This window comes from Peromyscus leucopus, chromosome 5, assembly GCF_004664715.2.
Source record: "Peromyscus leucopus breed LL Stock chromosome 5, UCI_PerLeu_2.1, whole genome shotgun sequence".
NCBI lineage: Eukaryota > Metazoa > Chordata > Mammalia > Rodentia > Cricetidae > Peromyscus > Peromyscus leucopus.
In genome coordinates this window covers 32607233-32622895 of record NC_051067.1, presented here as the reverse complement: position 1 = coordinate 32622895, position 15663 = coordinate 32607233, and the positions used below count along the sequence as shown (strand labels likewise).

At 40.9% G+C, this 15663-nt stretch overlaps 1 protein-coding gene across 4 annotated transcripts in view; it reads right to left on the bottom strand.

The window, feature by feature from the left end:
• Exoc2 (exocyst complex component 2) overlaps positions 1–15663 on the bottom strand; it is a 177499-nt gene that overhangs the window by 77441 nt on the left and 84395 nt on the right. For 3 of the 4 annotated variants that reach the window (XM_028881075.1, XM_028881104.1, XM_028881095.2), the window contains 2 exons: positions 4839–4964; positions 1329–1453 (listed from right to left, as the gene is read on the bottom strand). In XM_028881075.1, the coding sequence (XP_028736908.1) occupies positions 1329–1453; positions 4839–4964 (251 nt within the window). The remainder of the gene's footprint in view (positions 1–1328; positions 1454–4838; positions 4965–15663) is intronic. The other variant, XM_037205846.1, reaches the window with a different exon arrangement.

The window sequence follows — 15663 nt, the reverse complement described above, 5'->3', positions numbered from 1 at the left end:
ATGGCTCAAGGACCTCAACATGAAACCTGACACTCTGAAACTGCCAGAGGAAAAAGAGGGAGCACACTTCAAAATAGATAGAGATAAAGTCTTTCTGAATGTGAATTCAATTGCTCAGGAAATAGGCTAGTAATTGTGCTGCTATCAACCTTGAGGAGAAAAGCTTCTCTCTGTAGTGGGCAGAGACTCATAATTGGTCAAAGTGCCAAGAATAAGTGACTGAATGCTCAGCCCTAAGTGGGCCACCTACAGAAGAAGCTGCAGGATGACTGAAGAGCCAGAGGCCAGGAAGAAGTGCTGTGATGTGATGTGAGAAGTGCTGCCTTCTGGGCACGCCATGTCTGCTGCACTCATGAACTCACAGCGGCTGTGGTTACTCAACCATGACCTACACAAAGTCAAGCCCATGAAATTCAAGCAGGACAGGGTACAGCTCTCGAGGCCCCAACCCTACCCTAAGAGCTACTGACAGACATTGGTTGCTGAGGGAGAAAAACCTTTTTTTTGGAGATATGTGTCCCGGAAGGTTACACCTGACCCTAGTGGATGTCCAACTCCCATGTGCATAGACATCACACACTGGGCTCTGTGGGTGGTAGTGGGAGACAGGCAATCAGGGCTACTTGATGAAGCTGGGAGGGGGACTGTTGTGGGCAACCAGGGTGAGTTAGAGGGAGAAAGGGTATAGATATGGTCAAAATACATTATATACATATGTGAGATTCTCAAGGAATAAATTGAAAACATTACGTTAAAAAGATGCTCACTAAATGTTGACCCTGAAAGTGTACAGGTTTATAAAACGTACAAAGTAAGGGACCAGATGATTTGTGATTACTAAGTTCTTTCCACTGGGAACTCAGATCTTTGGCCCAGCTCCAGGGTTCCTCCTTGTCTATGGTCATACATAACAACATCCACACAGTTTGGTCTGACTGGCACTCCAATCGATTCTGAATCTCTAAAACAACTTCTAGTCTTCTTTCTTTAGATGTGTACCTCATTTACCCTTCAGAACCACTTGCTGAGCCAAGGAAGCTTGCTAGTCCCCGTTTACAATAAGAAAACTACATTCCAGACAATCACATAACAAGTCCAAGGTCACAGGGATTTATAATGCATTTGATTGATCTTAAAAATGTGAAAATGGCTCATTTTTGTAGGTTATGTTTTTATTTATTTGAGAGTTTCTTTTATAATAAAGTTTATAAATTTTAAAAAATATGAGAAAATGGATAAAGGTGTTAGACTTCTGAGTCTTGAAAAGAGAACCACAAAACCTTAAGTTTTAAGAGCAGCTCCACCTGCAGTCAGAAGTGTATACCTACCTCACTGAAAAGACTTCCATTAACATACGAAATCCAGAGTTTCCAGAAGTTAGGCAGCTGACTTAACACAAGCTTGGTTAATTTTTCAACAAATGCCACTCTGTGGGGAGTTTTGTACCTCCATGCTAAAGGATAAAAGAATAACACTATGAATACATATTTGAATCAGGAAGAAAAACCTACTGGGGTACAGTGACCGCCCCCACCCTCACCCCCTTCCCTTCTTTCTGACAAGGAGGCATTTCCCTCAGCATCATACTGGCAATGGCAGGCACAGGGAGGGTACAGCTGCCAGCGCCTGGGAGGACAATGCCTCACTTTTGTTCCTCAGAGTGTTAGTTCCTCTTTAAAAAGCCAAACATGGGGGCTGGATGGATGGCGCAGAGGTTGAGAGCATTTGTTCTTGCAGAGAACTGGGGTCCAATTCCCAACACTCCCATGGTGGTTCACAACTATCTGTAACTCCAGTTCCTGGGGATCTGACACTCTATTCTGACCTATAGGGGCACTGGGCATGCATGTGGTGCAAAACACATAAAAGTGAAAAAACCTCTAAAAATAAAACACTTAAAAGTAAATAAATAAAAGTCAAACCTCAGTCAGTGAGGAAAAGGCCAAGTTAAGGCCTGCTGACAATGATTAGAGACAAATCTAAGTCTGCTGGAAGTTATCAGTAAACACCCTAGGTGGTAAAAATTCAGTCAAGAATCAGGAACACACTCAAGTGCAATCCCATAAAGAATAGCATCCCGTGACACAGAAGTATAAGATGAAAAGTGTACTAAAACCTCGGTTAACAATAGAAAACAAATGGAGAAATTCAAGAATACAGGCCATTTCCCGGTTCTCCTACCTTTAGCTATGAGATCATTGTGCCCTCTGCCTATGGGGTCCTCTCTACCTCCCTGCTGCCTGCTGGCTGCTTCCTACACAGCCACAGGCAGGCCAGTACACAGCAGCCACCAGGAGCACTGTGGGGTCCAGTCCTATCCCTTACTCAGCCTCTGGGTAGGGTGTCCATTCACTCTATTGCCAAACCCAGGCTTCTTTACAAGAAAACCTAGGCAGGGCTGCCCTGTGGCTCAGTGTCAGAAATTTGTCTTGCCTGCATCATACCGTAGGTCCTTCCATAATAGGCAGAAAGAGTGAAGGCAGACAGAGATAAAGAAACACCAGACAGAAAGTGCTGACATTTGTATTCCAGTGAGGGAGGGTGAGGCTGGTTTAGTTTTAAATGTTTATTACCATCCTGACTTGATAATAAACCTCCAGAAAATAAGCTTTCAATGGCAGACGTGGAAGGCTAACTCTTGCCCCTCCCCTACATGCTGGTGATAAAGAACCACTGTTACTGGTTTCATGTAACTCTTTGCTAAATGCTTTTTATATATACAAGCAAATATAAATATGTTCTCATCACTCTCAAATGTCCTATAATTACTTTTGAAACGAAGTTTGCTCTCTCTACTTCTCATTACTGGTTCCTGTAGTTCCATATTCATACAGAGAGCACTTCCTTTCTCTGAGATATAGACTATTTCATTTGAAATTATTCAAATTAATAAGCTTCCTTCTAACAGATAAGACTATCTTTCATGATTTAGTTTAAACTGATGCTTTCACTAAAAGAAATCCTCTTCACTTAGCACATGTGCAAAAAGAATAAATCCCCCAAGAACCGCTGGTTCAAAAAGTACAGCTACAGGGAACATTGGGAAGGGATTGCATTGCCTGTGAAGGGTGTCTGCCCACTTGCAGAAGAAACAGGAAAGCAGCAGCTTTGTGATACTCTCACCAACAAGCCCCCAAACCCAAGACAAAACATAACAAGATCCCCAGGGGCTTTGTGGGGCTGAAATATTAACTGTCTTTAAAACTGTTATTGCCATGAATGAGAGCACGGACCTGCATATGCTTAAGAACCACTGAGGCTTCCTTCTGCCAGCTTAGGGCCCCTGCATGCTAGGCAGCATTTCTATATTGTGGGGGGATAAACTCATTTTCACGAGTAAAGGTACAGTTCTTTATATCTAACGGTACTGTAAACTTTGATTTGTTCTCTAGTGGAAACCTCAAGACTATCTGTGAACTTATCAGACAGCTGTCCTGATCTATGTGGACTGCTGAATAACTGAGCAAACTCTGCCTTCAAAGTTTCTAGAGCAGGCAAGTCTACCAAGAAGCAGATTTCATCTGACAACATGGCTATTTTCCCTAAAAGTAAATGATAACGCCAAACTATTTTACAAACGGCAGACAGCATGTTGCCTGGAATGCACAGGCCATGGCCAGGAGAGTAAGGGGTCCAAAACAAGAAAATCTTTGAAAGAAATTAATTTAAATCCATTTTTAAATGACTTGTGTGAGTGTGTGTTTTGACTGCATGTATGTATGTGCATCATGGTGCCTGCTGCCCATAGGTATGAGATGAGGGCATTGGATCCCCTGGAACTGGAGTTACAGATGGGTGTGAGCCACCATGTGGGTTCTGGGAACCACACCTGAGCCATCTGCAAGAACAGCAAGAGCTCTTAACTGCTGAGCGATCACCCCAGCTCCCAAATTAAACTCTTTAAGCTGAAGCATTAAAGATTTGCCTGACCATAGCAGTTACATGGTATTTTCTCCAAGAACAGTATTCAAAGCACTGTGGTTCTACCATGCAGCTCTCTGACCTCTGCTCTGCATTCCTACTGTGCAACACTAACCTGTCTCCTTATCTCATGTATTCTTTGCTGGGAAATAAATGAAAGCAACATGAGCAGAACCCAAGTCCCTGTGGTCACTGGAGCTGGCAGAGCTCTGAATGGTCCAACATGTCCCTGTGCACTCTACGCATGCATGTATACAGCGGGCAGTGCAGACATCTAATCACCCATACTCACACACACTCCACACACAAGTCTCAAAGCAGCTGATCGTAAAAAGCATTCTGTAGCACCAAAGAAAAAGAGGGAATCCTGATTTCTCGCTGACTTAAAAACAAACAAAATAGGGGCGGGGATAAAACAAACAAACAAAAAACACAAGAGAAAAAAAAAAGAGAGCGTAAACTCAGCTCCTTTCTTAAATCCAGTAGTAAGTACTGTAACTGAAACCATTTTATGATGGGAAAATGACTTAACAGTTAGTATGTAAAAACAGCAAATGGATTCCAAAAGCTTAATTCACCGGATTTTTACAGCAGATTAGTGGGTAAATGATATTGTCCCAGTTCACAGCAGTGGCAGAGGCTGACACAGCGGCTGGACAGTGCTGTCAGACACTCTGGAGTGCTAGAAGGGCTGCAAGTACTTAGCATTCTGTTGCTCAGTCACCCAGGCCTGTACCCAAGTAGTGTGGTTCCAGGGCCCACCCCATGCAGCAGGGGGAACTCAAGAGTACCATATTCTCCTTCATCTTTTTACCACCTGCCAATTTTCTTAAGTATGAGATGGAGTCTTCTTTACCACATCCCCTCAGAGGTGTACAAATATGAATGATCACGTAGAGGTAGGGGTAATAACTCACTGTCATCCCGACCAGACTGAAAGCTGCTACCTCTCTTCAGTGATGCAGTCTGGCTGAGATGACCCAACACCGAGGGGCGTACATCATTATCCAGGTCCAGCATGGGGCTGTGTGGGCCTGGGTTACCTAGAAGAGAGAATGGTATTACTTATTACTGTGTGGTCTGAGCTAATGTAGAGCTTCTTCAAGGCTATTTCTTGCTCAATCATTGCACGTGCAGAATTTAAATAAAATTTTCTCCAAATAGTTTTCGCTTTTTTAAATTTCTTATGGTGCTGAGGACTGAGTTCAGAACCTCATTAAGTGTTCTGCCACCGAGCTATGTATAGCCCTCAACAGATCTACAGAGTCATTCCATTATGACACATGGGGAAAATGCGATCCACCATTCTAACTTAAAACAAAGTTCTAAGAGACATCTTGGTGCAGTTAATGAATAATTTAATGATGAATGCAGCAACATGATATGCCACGTTTTGGTGATACTCATGGAGACCTGTCCATTACTAAACAGAAATGGAGGAGTGGATTGGGGAAGATAGGAACAGAAGAAGGGCAGGGGGAGAGATTGGGAGTAGAGGAGGGAGGGGAAACTGAAGCCAGGATGTAAAATTAATTAATTAATTAATTAATTTTTAAAAAAGAATGACTACAGCAAAATTAGATGTGGCTAAACTACAAATGTAGACATTAAGAAGTCAACGTCTTCAAAATAAGATCCAGGCTTAGAAAGGAAACTACCAGCTTCTGGCCCCTGCTTCTCATATTGCTGCACAAATACATATTTACATCATAAATGCCACAACTGTGTGATGGTTGCTATCAGACGGTTGCTATAACTGTCAGGATCTGGAATGGCCTTGTAGGTGAGTCTCCTCCATAGCCACGAGGGATCATGTTGACTGGGTTAACAGAGATGGGAGGACCATGCTAAAGTAGGCAGCACCATTCTCTAAGTTGGGTCCTCGATTGTACGGGATGCTAGCTGAGCACAAGCACTCCCTGCTCTCTGCTTCCTGACTGTGGACAGAATCTGCTGCCTGCATCTCACCATCATGGACTGACCAGGAGTAAACCTTTGTCCCTGACAACTGCCTATGCACAGCGTTTTGGAATGGTAACAGCAAAAGGAGCTAAGTCAGGTAGGATGGAACAACTTATACTTGATTCCTTTCCACATTAAATAAAAAAACCTATGTGAAACTTTTCATGATTTATGGCATTTTGCATTGTAGTTTACACAGTCTTCACTGTTACTAATTATGGAATTCAAGAAATGTCAAAACACAAATTTTCTGATGTACCAGAAAAATGTAAAGGGGCTTAAACTTAGTAACATATTAAAAATACCTGAAAATTCCTAATGTTTATAAACACGGGTATTAAAAACTTCACAAAATGCATTTATTTTATAAATATATGTTGTACATTACTTTTATAGGATCTGAGGCTATATATTTATGATTAAGAAGGAAACATTTCCAGGTCTCATGAAAATAAACTATCTACACTCCTACAAATATTACAATTACCATTGCTTAAGTGAATTCTCAGAAAATGTTTTTCTCTATAACTGTTATTTTAACTTAAATGGTTTTCTATTATTTGGAGTTTAAGCAAGGCTTGACTTTTGAAACTTAAAGATTGGTTTATCATTCCTTTAATAACAGAATCTGTATTTGGGATATTCTGTTGCATCAGAAAGCACTTCATCAGTGCTCTGTTGGCTACACAGGAAAGACTTTCTTAACTGGTCATTAGCATTACCAGTAAGGATAACTCAGAGAAGTTAGATGAAACAACATGTGCCCTGCCCAGCAGGTCCAACTGGCACCTGGAACATCTTTGTAAGCGCTGTGTGAGTTGAATGACCAGAAGGTGGCGCTGCAGGGCTGCAAGCAAACTTTAAACCCTCCAACTAAGAGGTGGGCACTAACCAAGGAATGAGTTTCTTTCCCCAAGGTTTAGTTTCTTTGCTCTGACAAAAGAAAGATCTTACAGTGTGCTACAGGAAACTAGAAGGGTTATGCTTTGGGGAGGAAATTTATTCAAACATTTATTTAAAACAAACCATTTATCACAAACTATATCATGTTAAAAATCAAAAAGCCTCGCAGATTCTGACGATTCTTTTGAAGCTTCAGTTACAGGATTCAATACTTTTATTTCTCAATGATTACAAATATGAAGTTAGTTTGACAGTGAGTATTCCTATAAGACAATGAAGAACAAAAGAAACACATTTGTTTTAACTATAAAATCAGCAAAAGACTTTAAAATAATTCAGAAAAAGTTAGCCTTTTCCCCCTTGATTGTTTTTACCTTAAAATACAAGTACCTCATGATGGGTTTGAAATAACTTCATTATACAAAGTCTACACAACTGGGACAGGAGAGAGGACTCAGTGGTTAAGTGCACTTGCCGCTCTTGCAGACCACTGGACCAGCTCCAGGGGAGTCTTTTGGCCTCCTAGACACTGGCATGTATGTGCACAAACCCACACACAGACCCACATACACATACATAATTGAAAATGAAGTAATTTTTTAAAGCACATACAACTGAAGACGATGTCACTTTGCCTATTTTCTTTGATACTTTACGGACCTGGCCACTGGGAATCAGCCGAGGAGAATGGTCTCCAGTGCCACTCAAGCTTAGGCTCTTATTAGAGTAATTGCACTGCGCCCGTCTGTAGACGAGAGGGAACAAGGCTTTGTAATGCCATGCTTGGCCCTGTTCTTTTCAAAATAATATTAAATTAACATGAATTTTGACCAATTGTTTTCTTGGACATAAATTTTCTTAGAAAACAAACTCTTATGATTTATGCTGAATAGAATTGGGTGGGGGGTTACTGGCAGTACTGGGGATCAGGACTGTCTCCTCTTAACCTCTGAGCTACATCTCCAGCACACAGGAAACTTTAAAAGCCTCATCATCAAATATGAGGCTATTACATTTATTTAATAACTGTCCCCCCACATTAGGAACAGGGGCAGGAATTCATGTGAAGAAGAAGTTATATGGATATTAGTAGCAGATCAGTATGTTGAAAAATGGAGCTACAAAGATTAATGCTTTAACAATGCAACCATGGCCGGGTGGTGGTGGCGCAAGCCTTTAATCCCAGCACTCGGGAGGCAGAGCCAGGGGGATCTCTGTGAGTTCGAGGCCAGCCTGGGCTACCAAGTGAGTTCCAGGAAAGGCACAAAGCTACACAGAGAAACCCTGTCTCGAAAAAAAAAAAAAAATGCAACCATGAAACTATTCTACCTCTAAAATACGATTTTATGATCCAGAGTTTCAACTGCATCATTAGTATGAACAAAATGGTAAATATACTTTTTTTTGCTCCCCAGCTCTACAATTTGGGGCTTGACCAGCAGTGTTATATGATTATAAAGTTTACACTTCACATTGAACACAGATGCAAACTATGCCCTGAATGAATGAATGAGTGAATGAATGAATGAATGAGGTCACCTCCCTGCCCTGAGATCTGTGGAATCTATCCACTGAAGAACTACCATGTAGAGATGACTCTGGAGATAACACAGCCCTGCAGCACAAGTCATGAACACAGTGTTTCCTTCTAACAGCTTGTGTGGTACACGCAACAATACTGACACAATTCTAGAAGGAAACCTCAGCATCTAGCTGCATCCCCAGCTTCCACAAATCAGTGTCTAATTTACAGTTTTACCAAATGTCTGAAAGAAAAAGACCTTTAAAGACGCTTTACATAAACACATACACGATGACATTTCTTCATTGCTGACAATCAATTTGTGGAAAAGAATGCTTTTCTTTATATGTTTCTTTCTTCTAATTTGAAGCATGCAGATATAAACAATTTGAAACAAACATTAAATCTGGAAATTATTTTTGAAATAATATAAACACAGAACAGAACTCTTGTTTTATTAAGAGAAAACCAGTTGGAAATTTGTATTTAGAAGTAGCAGCTGGGCATGATGGCTCATGCCTTTAATCCCAGCACTCGGGAAGCAAAGGCAGGCAGATCTCTGTGAGTTTGAGGCCAGCCTGGTCTACAGAGTGAGTTCCAGGACAGCCAGAGCTGTTACACAGAGAAACCCTGTCTTGGTGGGGGTGGGGGTGGGGGGGGAGTGGCAGCACAAATTACTTTCCCAGGAACACTAAAGGCAGTCAATCCCAGTCACATCACAATTTTGCACAATTTGCTATATATTTGAAAATTTTCTGATTTTATTTTTGCAAACTAGAATTTCTACTAGATAAAAGCTCTTCAGTTGCCGGGCGGTGGTGGCGCACGCCTTTAATCCCAGCACTCGGGAGGCAGAGCCAGGCAGATCTCTGTGAGTTCGAGGCCAGCCTGGGCTACCAAGTGAGCTCCAGGAAAGGCGCAAAACTACGCAGAGAAACCCTGTCTCGAAAAACAAAAAAACAAAAAACAAAAAAAAAAGCTCTTCAGCTTTTAATTGTTTTAAAAAGAGCTCGTGTGAAGCTCACAAATGTAATGTGTGAACTTTAACAATCAGTTTCAAAACAGTGATGAGGACTTTCAGAAGACTATAAAAAAGAAAGCCTCCAAAGGCTTCCGGAAACCTTAACATGTGTCATATATCCTGATTATCATGTATCAAATTTTAAAAAGCAAGGATTTTCCTATTTTAAATGCAAATATTGGTTAAAATTGTTTTACAGGCTCTATACATAAAGAGCGTAAAGGGCAAGAGAGTACTTAATGCAAGCTTGCAGATGTGGAGTCAGGTGAATACTTTCACTGTATTTTCATGCCTCCTGCCTCCTGTGGCAAGTTTCTCACAGTCTACAATAGTGGGGGAACAGGGATCCACGGCCCCAGACTCAGGAGGGCAGCCTACTTCCTCACCACCCTTAAACACCTTTGAAGACATTTTCCTGTGCACAGCGGGCCCTTGTCCTGCGCTGTGGCCCGACCACCCACTGTTGCTTGTTGACCAAACATGCAGGGCCAGGAGCCTCCAGGCAGAGGCAGGATAGGATTCCTTTCAAGCATCACACAGAGGAATTTCAATGCCAAGGCTGGGTGGGGGTGGGTGTATCAAGGCGAAATTACAAATTCCTCACGAATTAGACCTGTGTCAACAGATAAAAATGCTCTTTGATCTTCTGACTCTATATATTTGAAGCTCCAACAGAGAGATTTCCTCAATTTAAAGGGAATAATTTAATCCAAGGGAGCCACCGTCACCACACATTTACCTCACTCACAGTGGGGCTTCCCAGGCTGGTTCTAGGTCCTGTTTCTGGTATGTGTTTCACCATCATCCAAAACAATCGTTTAGAAAAGGAAATGCATTTTGAAAACAAAATTAAAGATGTGAACACTCAACACACTAGTAGAGCTAACTGGCCAGTTACACAGTTTGTAATAAGCGGGTACAGGAATAACCCACAAGGATTATTTGTGCTTTTATTAAGATCTTATACTTTACAGCAGTCATAAGTAGATTATATAGAGAAAATATGCTTATATTATGCAAGCCAAAGAATTATAAAAATGACAGAATACAGAATAAAAGCACTTGCAGAAGTCACCATTTTAAAATTACCAAGTAATATGTACACATTTTGAACTGATGTGTACTTGGTGTTTAGAGTTAAACTTAATTACTATTAGAAAGGACGGGATTAGTTAATCATAAAGCGGCTCTCACTGCAAGAAGTCTTCCAGCTATATAGTAAACCACAAAGAACCAGCTGCTGGGGCACCCCATGGAAAGGTGCTCTTACAACCAAAGAACATGCTCCAGCTGTTCCCTATGGCATGCGGCAATTCTCACCTCTCTGTGCAGACCCAGAATGCCAAAGGCAAACCACATTCTTAGTCTTTACCACTTTTTAAAGTGTCAAAATTACTGGCACTAATTATTGGTCTCAATTTTTATTTGAAAGGTAAAATTGTCATTAAGCTCATTAGTTTTTTTGTCAACTTAACACAAGCTAGAGTTATCTGGGAAGAAGAAACCTTAATTAAGAAAATACCTCCATCACATTGGTCTGTAGGCAAGTCTGTGCAGAATTCTCTGATTAATGATTGCTGTGGGAGGACCCAGGCTACTGTGGGGAATGCCATCTCGGGGCAGTGGTCTTAGGTGGGATAGGAAAGCAAGCAGAGTAAGGCAGGAAAACAACAATCCTCCATGGCTTCTGCTTTAGCTCTTGCCTCCATGGTTCTTGCCTCTGCCCTGCTAAGTTCCTGCCTGATTTCTCAATGATGGACAACAGTTTGTAAGCTGAAATAAACCCTTCCCTCTACTATAAGCTGCTTTTGGTCAGTGTTTTTTATAGCAACAGAAAAGTAAACTAAGATAGTCATCAAATATATATAAATCAACAATCGTGTTAAAAATGCCTATGTCACTTTCAGACAAAAGTGGCAATTTCTAATGTGGGTATTCTGAATCCAATTCATGATGCTCTTCCTCCTGAAGAGGACAGGAGAATGGAAACGCTTGCCCTCTCCTGGCTGGGGAGAAGACCACTTTGGGCTCAGCACCTCCCAGGCTTCCCTCTCCTGCATCCACTTTATCCTGCGTGTTCCTGTAGAGCTGCCAGATTGAAAGCAGGTACCAAATCCTGCTAAACATTCCCTCTTCTGAAGCCAAATTAAACACACTGTTATCACTCAGCAACCACTGAGGAGAAACACCACTTTCCTTCAGTCTCCAGGAAATGAACTCCATAATGAACCCTCCTATGCATAACCACATTACAACTTTCAAATAAAAAGTAGTTTATTAAAATATTTAATATGTGTACAACATATATCTACTGCCTCAAGTAAGGAAATATTTTTTTATAATTCTAAAGAAAATTCAATGAAGCTAACAATTTCCTAATGGGGACTGTGATTTAATCTAATACAAGGAAACCAACCTATTCTTCCATTAGGACAATATCAGAATTTTATTACTAGCTCCACGATTTAAAAGGTTAATATATAAAATGTGTATATAAGGTTATATTTTAGATAAATAAATATCAATAAAAGCATAGTTAAGTTATACTGTATAAATACAATCAGCTTCAACTGAAAATGGAACCTTTTATATCTTAAGGTCCTTGGAGAAACAAGTATTTTTAGTTTTTCAGCGAGTATTTAACAATCTGCTACGTGTTTAAAATCATTAAAAATCTTATTTTGTTGGCTGCTTGGTTTACAGTGCTGGGCATCAACCCCTGGGCCTTGAGCACTCGAGTCTTAGGCACTTCTGAGCACACTGCCTACAGCCCACATGCCACTGTGAATACTAAGAAAAGGCTACTCAGGTGTGACATGCGCCTCCAAGTCTTCAAAGAACCTTAGCCCTGTCTGAATGTTCCTTCCTTCTGTTGTGTGTCTATTTTTAAGAACTCGTTGCTTACATAAGCTCTGGCTCCTCTTTTAAATGTCCCTCACTGAGCCCTAATTCTAGGAAGTCCTTCTGGAAGTCCTAATCAGAGCACAGATTCCAAGATGCCAGAGCAAGCTCATGGCCTTTCCCCCAGTTTACCAGACAGCCAGCTGCTCTGAAGAGTTAAAATCAGCCACTTTAGGAACAAAGAAAAAGACACCTTTGAAGACCACCTTTCAAAGTCCGTTTGAGAATTCCAGCAGGGGGTTAACCAAAGGCTTTTCCTGCCAGGAAACCTTAAGACATACTCTAATTTTGGACCTATTTCATAGGAATTCCTAGAGACCAATCCTTATGCAGTGCAAAAAGTTTAACATGTGCAATAGTTCAGAGCACTGGGTACTTTACACTCAGGGCACCGGAAGCAGGATGGTCACTCAGTTCAGGCTGGAAAACACAGTACTCAAACCCCCATCTGCATTTAAACTTTCAAAATAGGGTTTTATAATGTAAACAAATCACTAAATTTTGAGAAAAGTAAAAATACTGAAGTTTCTCCAACATAAAACATTGGTTTATCCCCTGACACTTTTCCTCAATAGAGAAAAGTCCAAAGATCACACTTGGGCTTCAGGGCCAGGACCAGGGTGGGTGAGGGGGAAAGAGAAGGGGAGAGGGGAGGAGGGGATCTGGGGTGCCAGCTAGGTGAGGAAGTCCTTAAGCCCTCCCACTGGCTCTGTGTCCTTGTCTTCCTTTAATAAGCAACATCTGCCAGGGCAACTGTAACACTCATGTTGTTACTGATACAGTAACAACTGAAGTCCTCAGGAGGGCCTACCCCAGTCCTCAATACAGGTCACTGTCAAAAAGATGCCAAGAATTCTTTCCCTGCTTTTAATATTCAGTCTATCCATTAAAACTGGGTTTTATTTCACAAAATGTCTCAGTTCTTAGCCACTGTTTTGTCTGGGTTTAAATAACTGGATCCATTTCTCTTCTCCAGAGTTAGAGTCTAAGTGCAGTGACAATAATAGGAAGCCTGAAGACCCTTGTTTTTCGATTGAAAAGACGCCCTTTCATTCTGAAATGATGTTGCTGAAGATACCTTTGAAAACCATGGCACTCTGACAACAGAGTTCTAGATGAAATACAGGCATTGTATTACAGTATCTGGCAGTATCTGACAGCTGGAATACTAATCACCTTCCCACATGCAGGAGCCTTCAACAGAGAGCTACAATCAATACCACCAAGCTCACATCTGCCAGGCAATCAGGTACTCTGTCTCTGACAGATCAATCAAGCCACAAGTGCTATCAGGTACGCTGATGGCACTGCCTATTTCCACCCCTGCCACCCCTGAGTCCTACAGCACAAGAGGGAAAGGAAGAGGCATCCTGCTCAGATCCAACTACTACTTCCGGGCCCGTTCTAGCATCACCTTCATCTTCTCCAGAGTGTCAACTCAGAGCAATTACTTATACAAAGAAAACCACTTCCGAGATTACTAAATAGTACTGTACAACCTTTCCTTAATCCAATCCACCTAGGACAGAAAATGAACACCCAAACCCACAGCAAGTTGAAGCGGCTCATCTAGCTTGGGAAGTTTCAGCACAGGTCTTCCTACATAGCCCATGGCCAGCTTGCCTTCCCACCAGAGAAATCCAGTGTGTTGGAATACTTGCTGCAACAGTGCAGACCAGGGAGATGAGGAGTGATGTGTTGTGATTCACAGGCCTGGCAAGGGCAAGCAACAAAGACATTATCTGGACATGCGCTCCTTCTTCCCATCTTCAGTGTACGGAGAAGGTATGTCTGTCATGGGCTCGTGTGACACCTCCTCACAAAGGAAATGGATCTGCTGTCAGCCACTGCTACAGTTTCCTCCAAATCCACCACATCACCATTAGGAAAGTATGACTGATGGAGGACCCACATACTTAGTGGACCTTCTTCCACTTTGCCTTACATTACAGCACATTACTTAAGAAAAGTCTAAGTATCTGTTAAAGGAGTTCATCAACAAATATGGATTACATGAAAAAACAACTGTTTATTCCCTCTAAACTTAAGACATCCACCATCATTATACTGCCTGTCAAACTGTAAGTGTGCTAAAGGGGCAACATATTCAATGGCACATACACATAAAATGCTAACATGAAAACATCCATGTGCAAAGGATCAAAGCCAATGTATTCTCCCAGTGATGGTTCTTCTATGCCAGGAAACAAACTACACTGTGTACAGGGGATGGTACCCTTGCTTCTTGGCTTTTAGCTAAGATCAAGTGTAAAAAGGGAAGGCATAAAAATGTAGAAAGGATACTGGAGAAAATGAAACTACTTGAAAATTAACAGATACTTGTCATTAATAAGTCATAAGCATCAGGAATGGTGGCACACAACTGGAATTCCAAGACTCAGAAGGCTAAGACCAGAGGATTACTGCAAGTTCTAGGCCAGTCTGGGCTACATAAAAAGATCCTGTCTCAAAAGAAAACAAATAAACAAACAAGGAACCCCCAAAGAGAAATAAATTACTGATATTTCAAGCACTGATATTGGTATTTTAATTTAAAAATTTTAAATATCCCTTACCTCTGAAAAATTTATAGATAATTATGTGACCTACTTCAACTAATACAGAATGAGTAAGAGGGAAGTAGCAGGTGAAGGATCAGCTATATGTTAACAACTAATTAAACTAAGGTAGGTATGTGAGAAATTTTTTTTTGTGTGTGTATGTGTGTGTATACACATATACATATGGGGGGGGTCAGTGCATGTGTATGCGTGTGTCTGTGTATGTATGTGAATATATATATTCATGCACATATACACATATGGGGGGGGTCAGTGTGTGTGTGTGTGTGTGTGTGTGTGTGTGTATCTTGCTTTCAAATATGCTTGGTGGCTAGGAGTATATGTAAGGTCCTGAATTTAGTTCCCAGCACTGTGTGTGTGCAAGCGCATGCATGTGATTTTCTAAAATGAATAAAAACTGCTTCTTCAAAAGATCACATCAATCTTTTAATTAAATGTTGTATGTTAAAATTATTTACAGTCAGCACTATTTGGACTTGGGGTTATCAATAACAAAGAACAATAAAAAGAAGTCATGAAGTTGAGAGGGATATGGGTTGGGGCACTAGGGGAAATTGTTGGAAGATAACGTTGGATGGATATGGTCAATATACATTATATAAATGTTAGGAAATTTCAGAGAATAAAAACTATTGCTTAAAAACTATTTAAATAATTCACGTTAGTATTTACTGGCAACAAAGGTATATTTAAGCATATTCAAAACACTAAAGGAAAAATTAATTTCAACAATAGTTTTCACTTAAATTTGCCTACTGAGTTTAGGAAATTACATGGTAATGCCATGAAGTCTGCAGAGTAGGTTCAAAGAGCTGTAAGGCACCATCTTTTACTTTCAATTAAGAAAAACA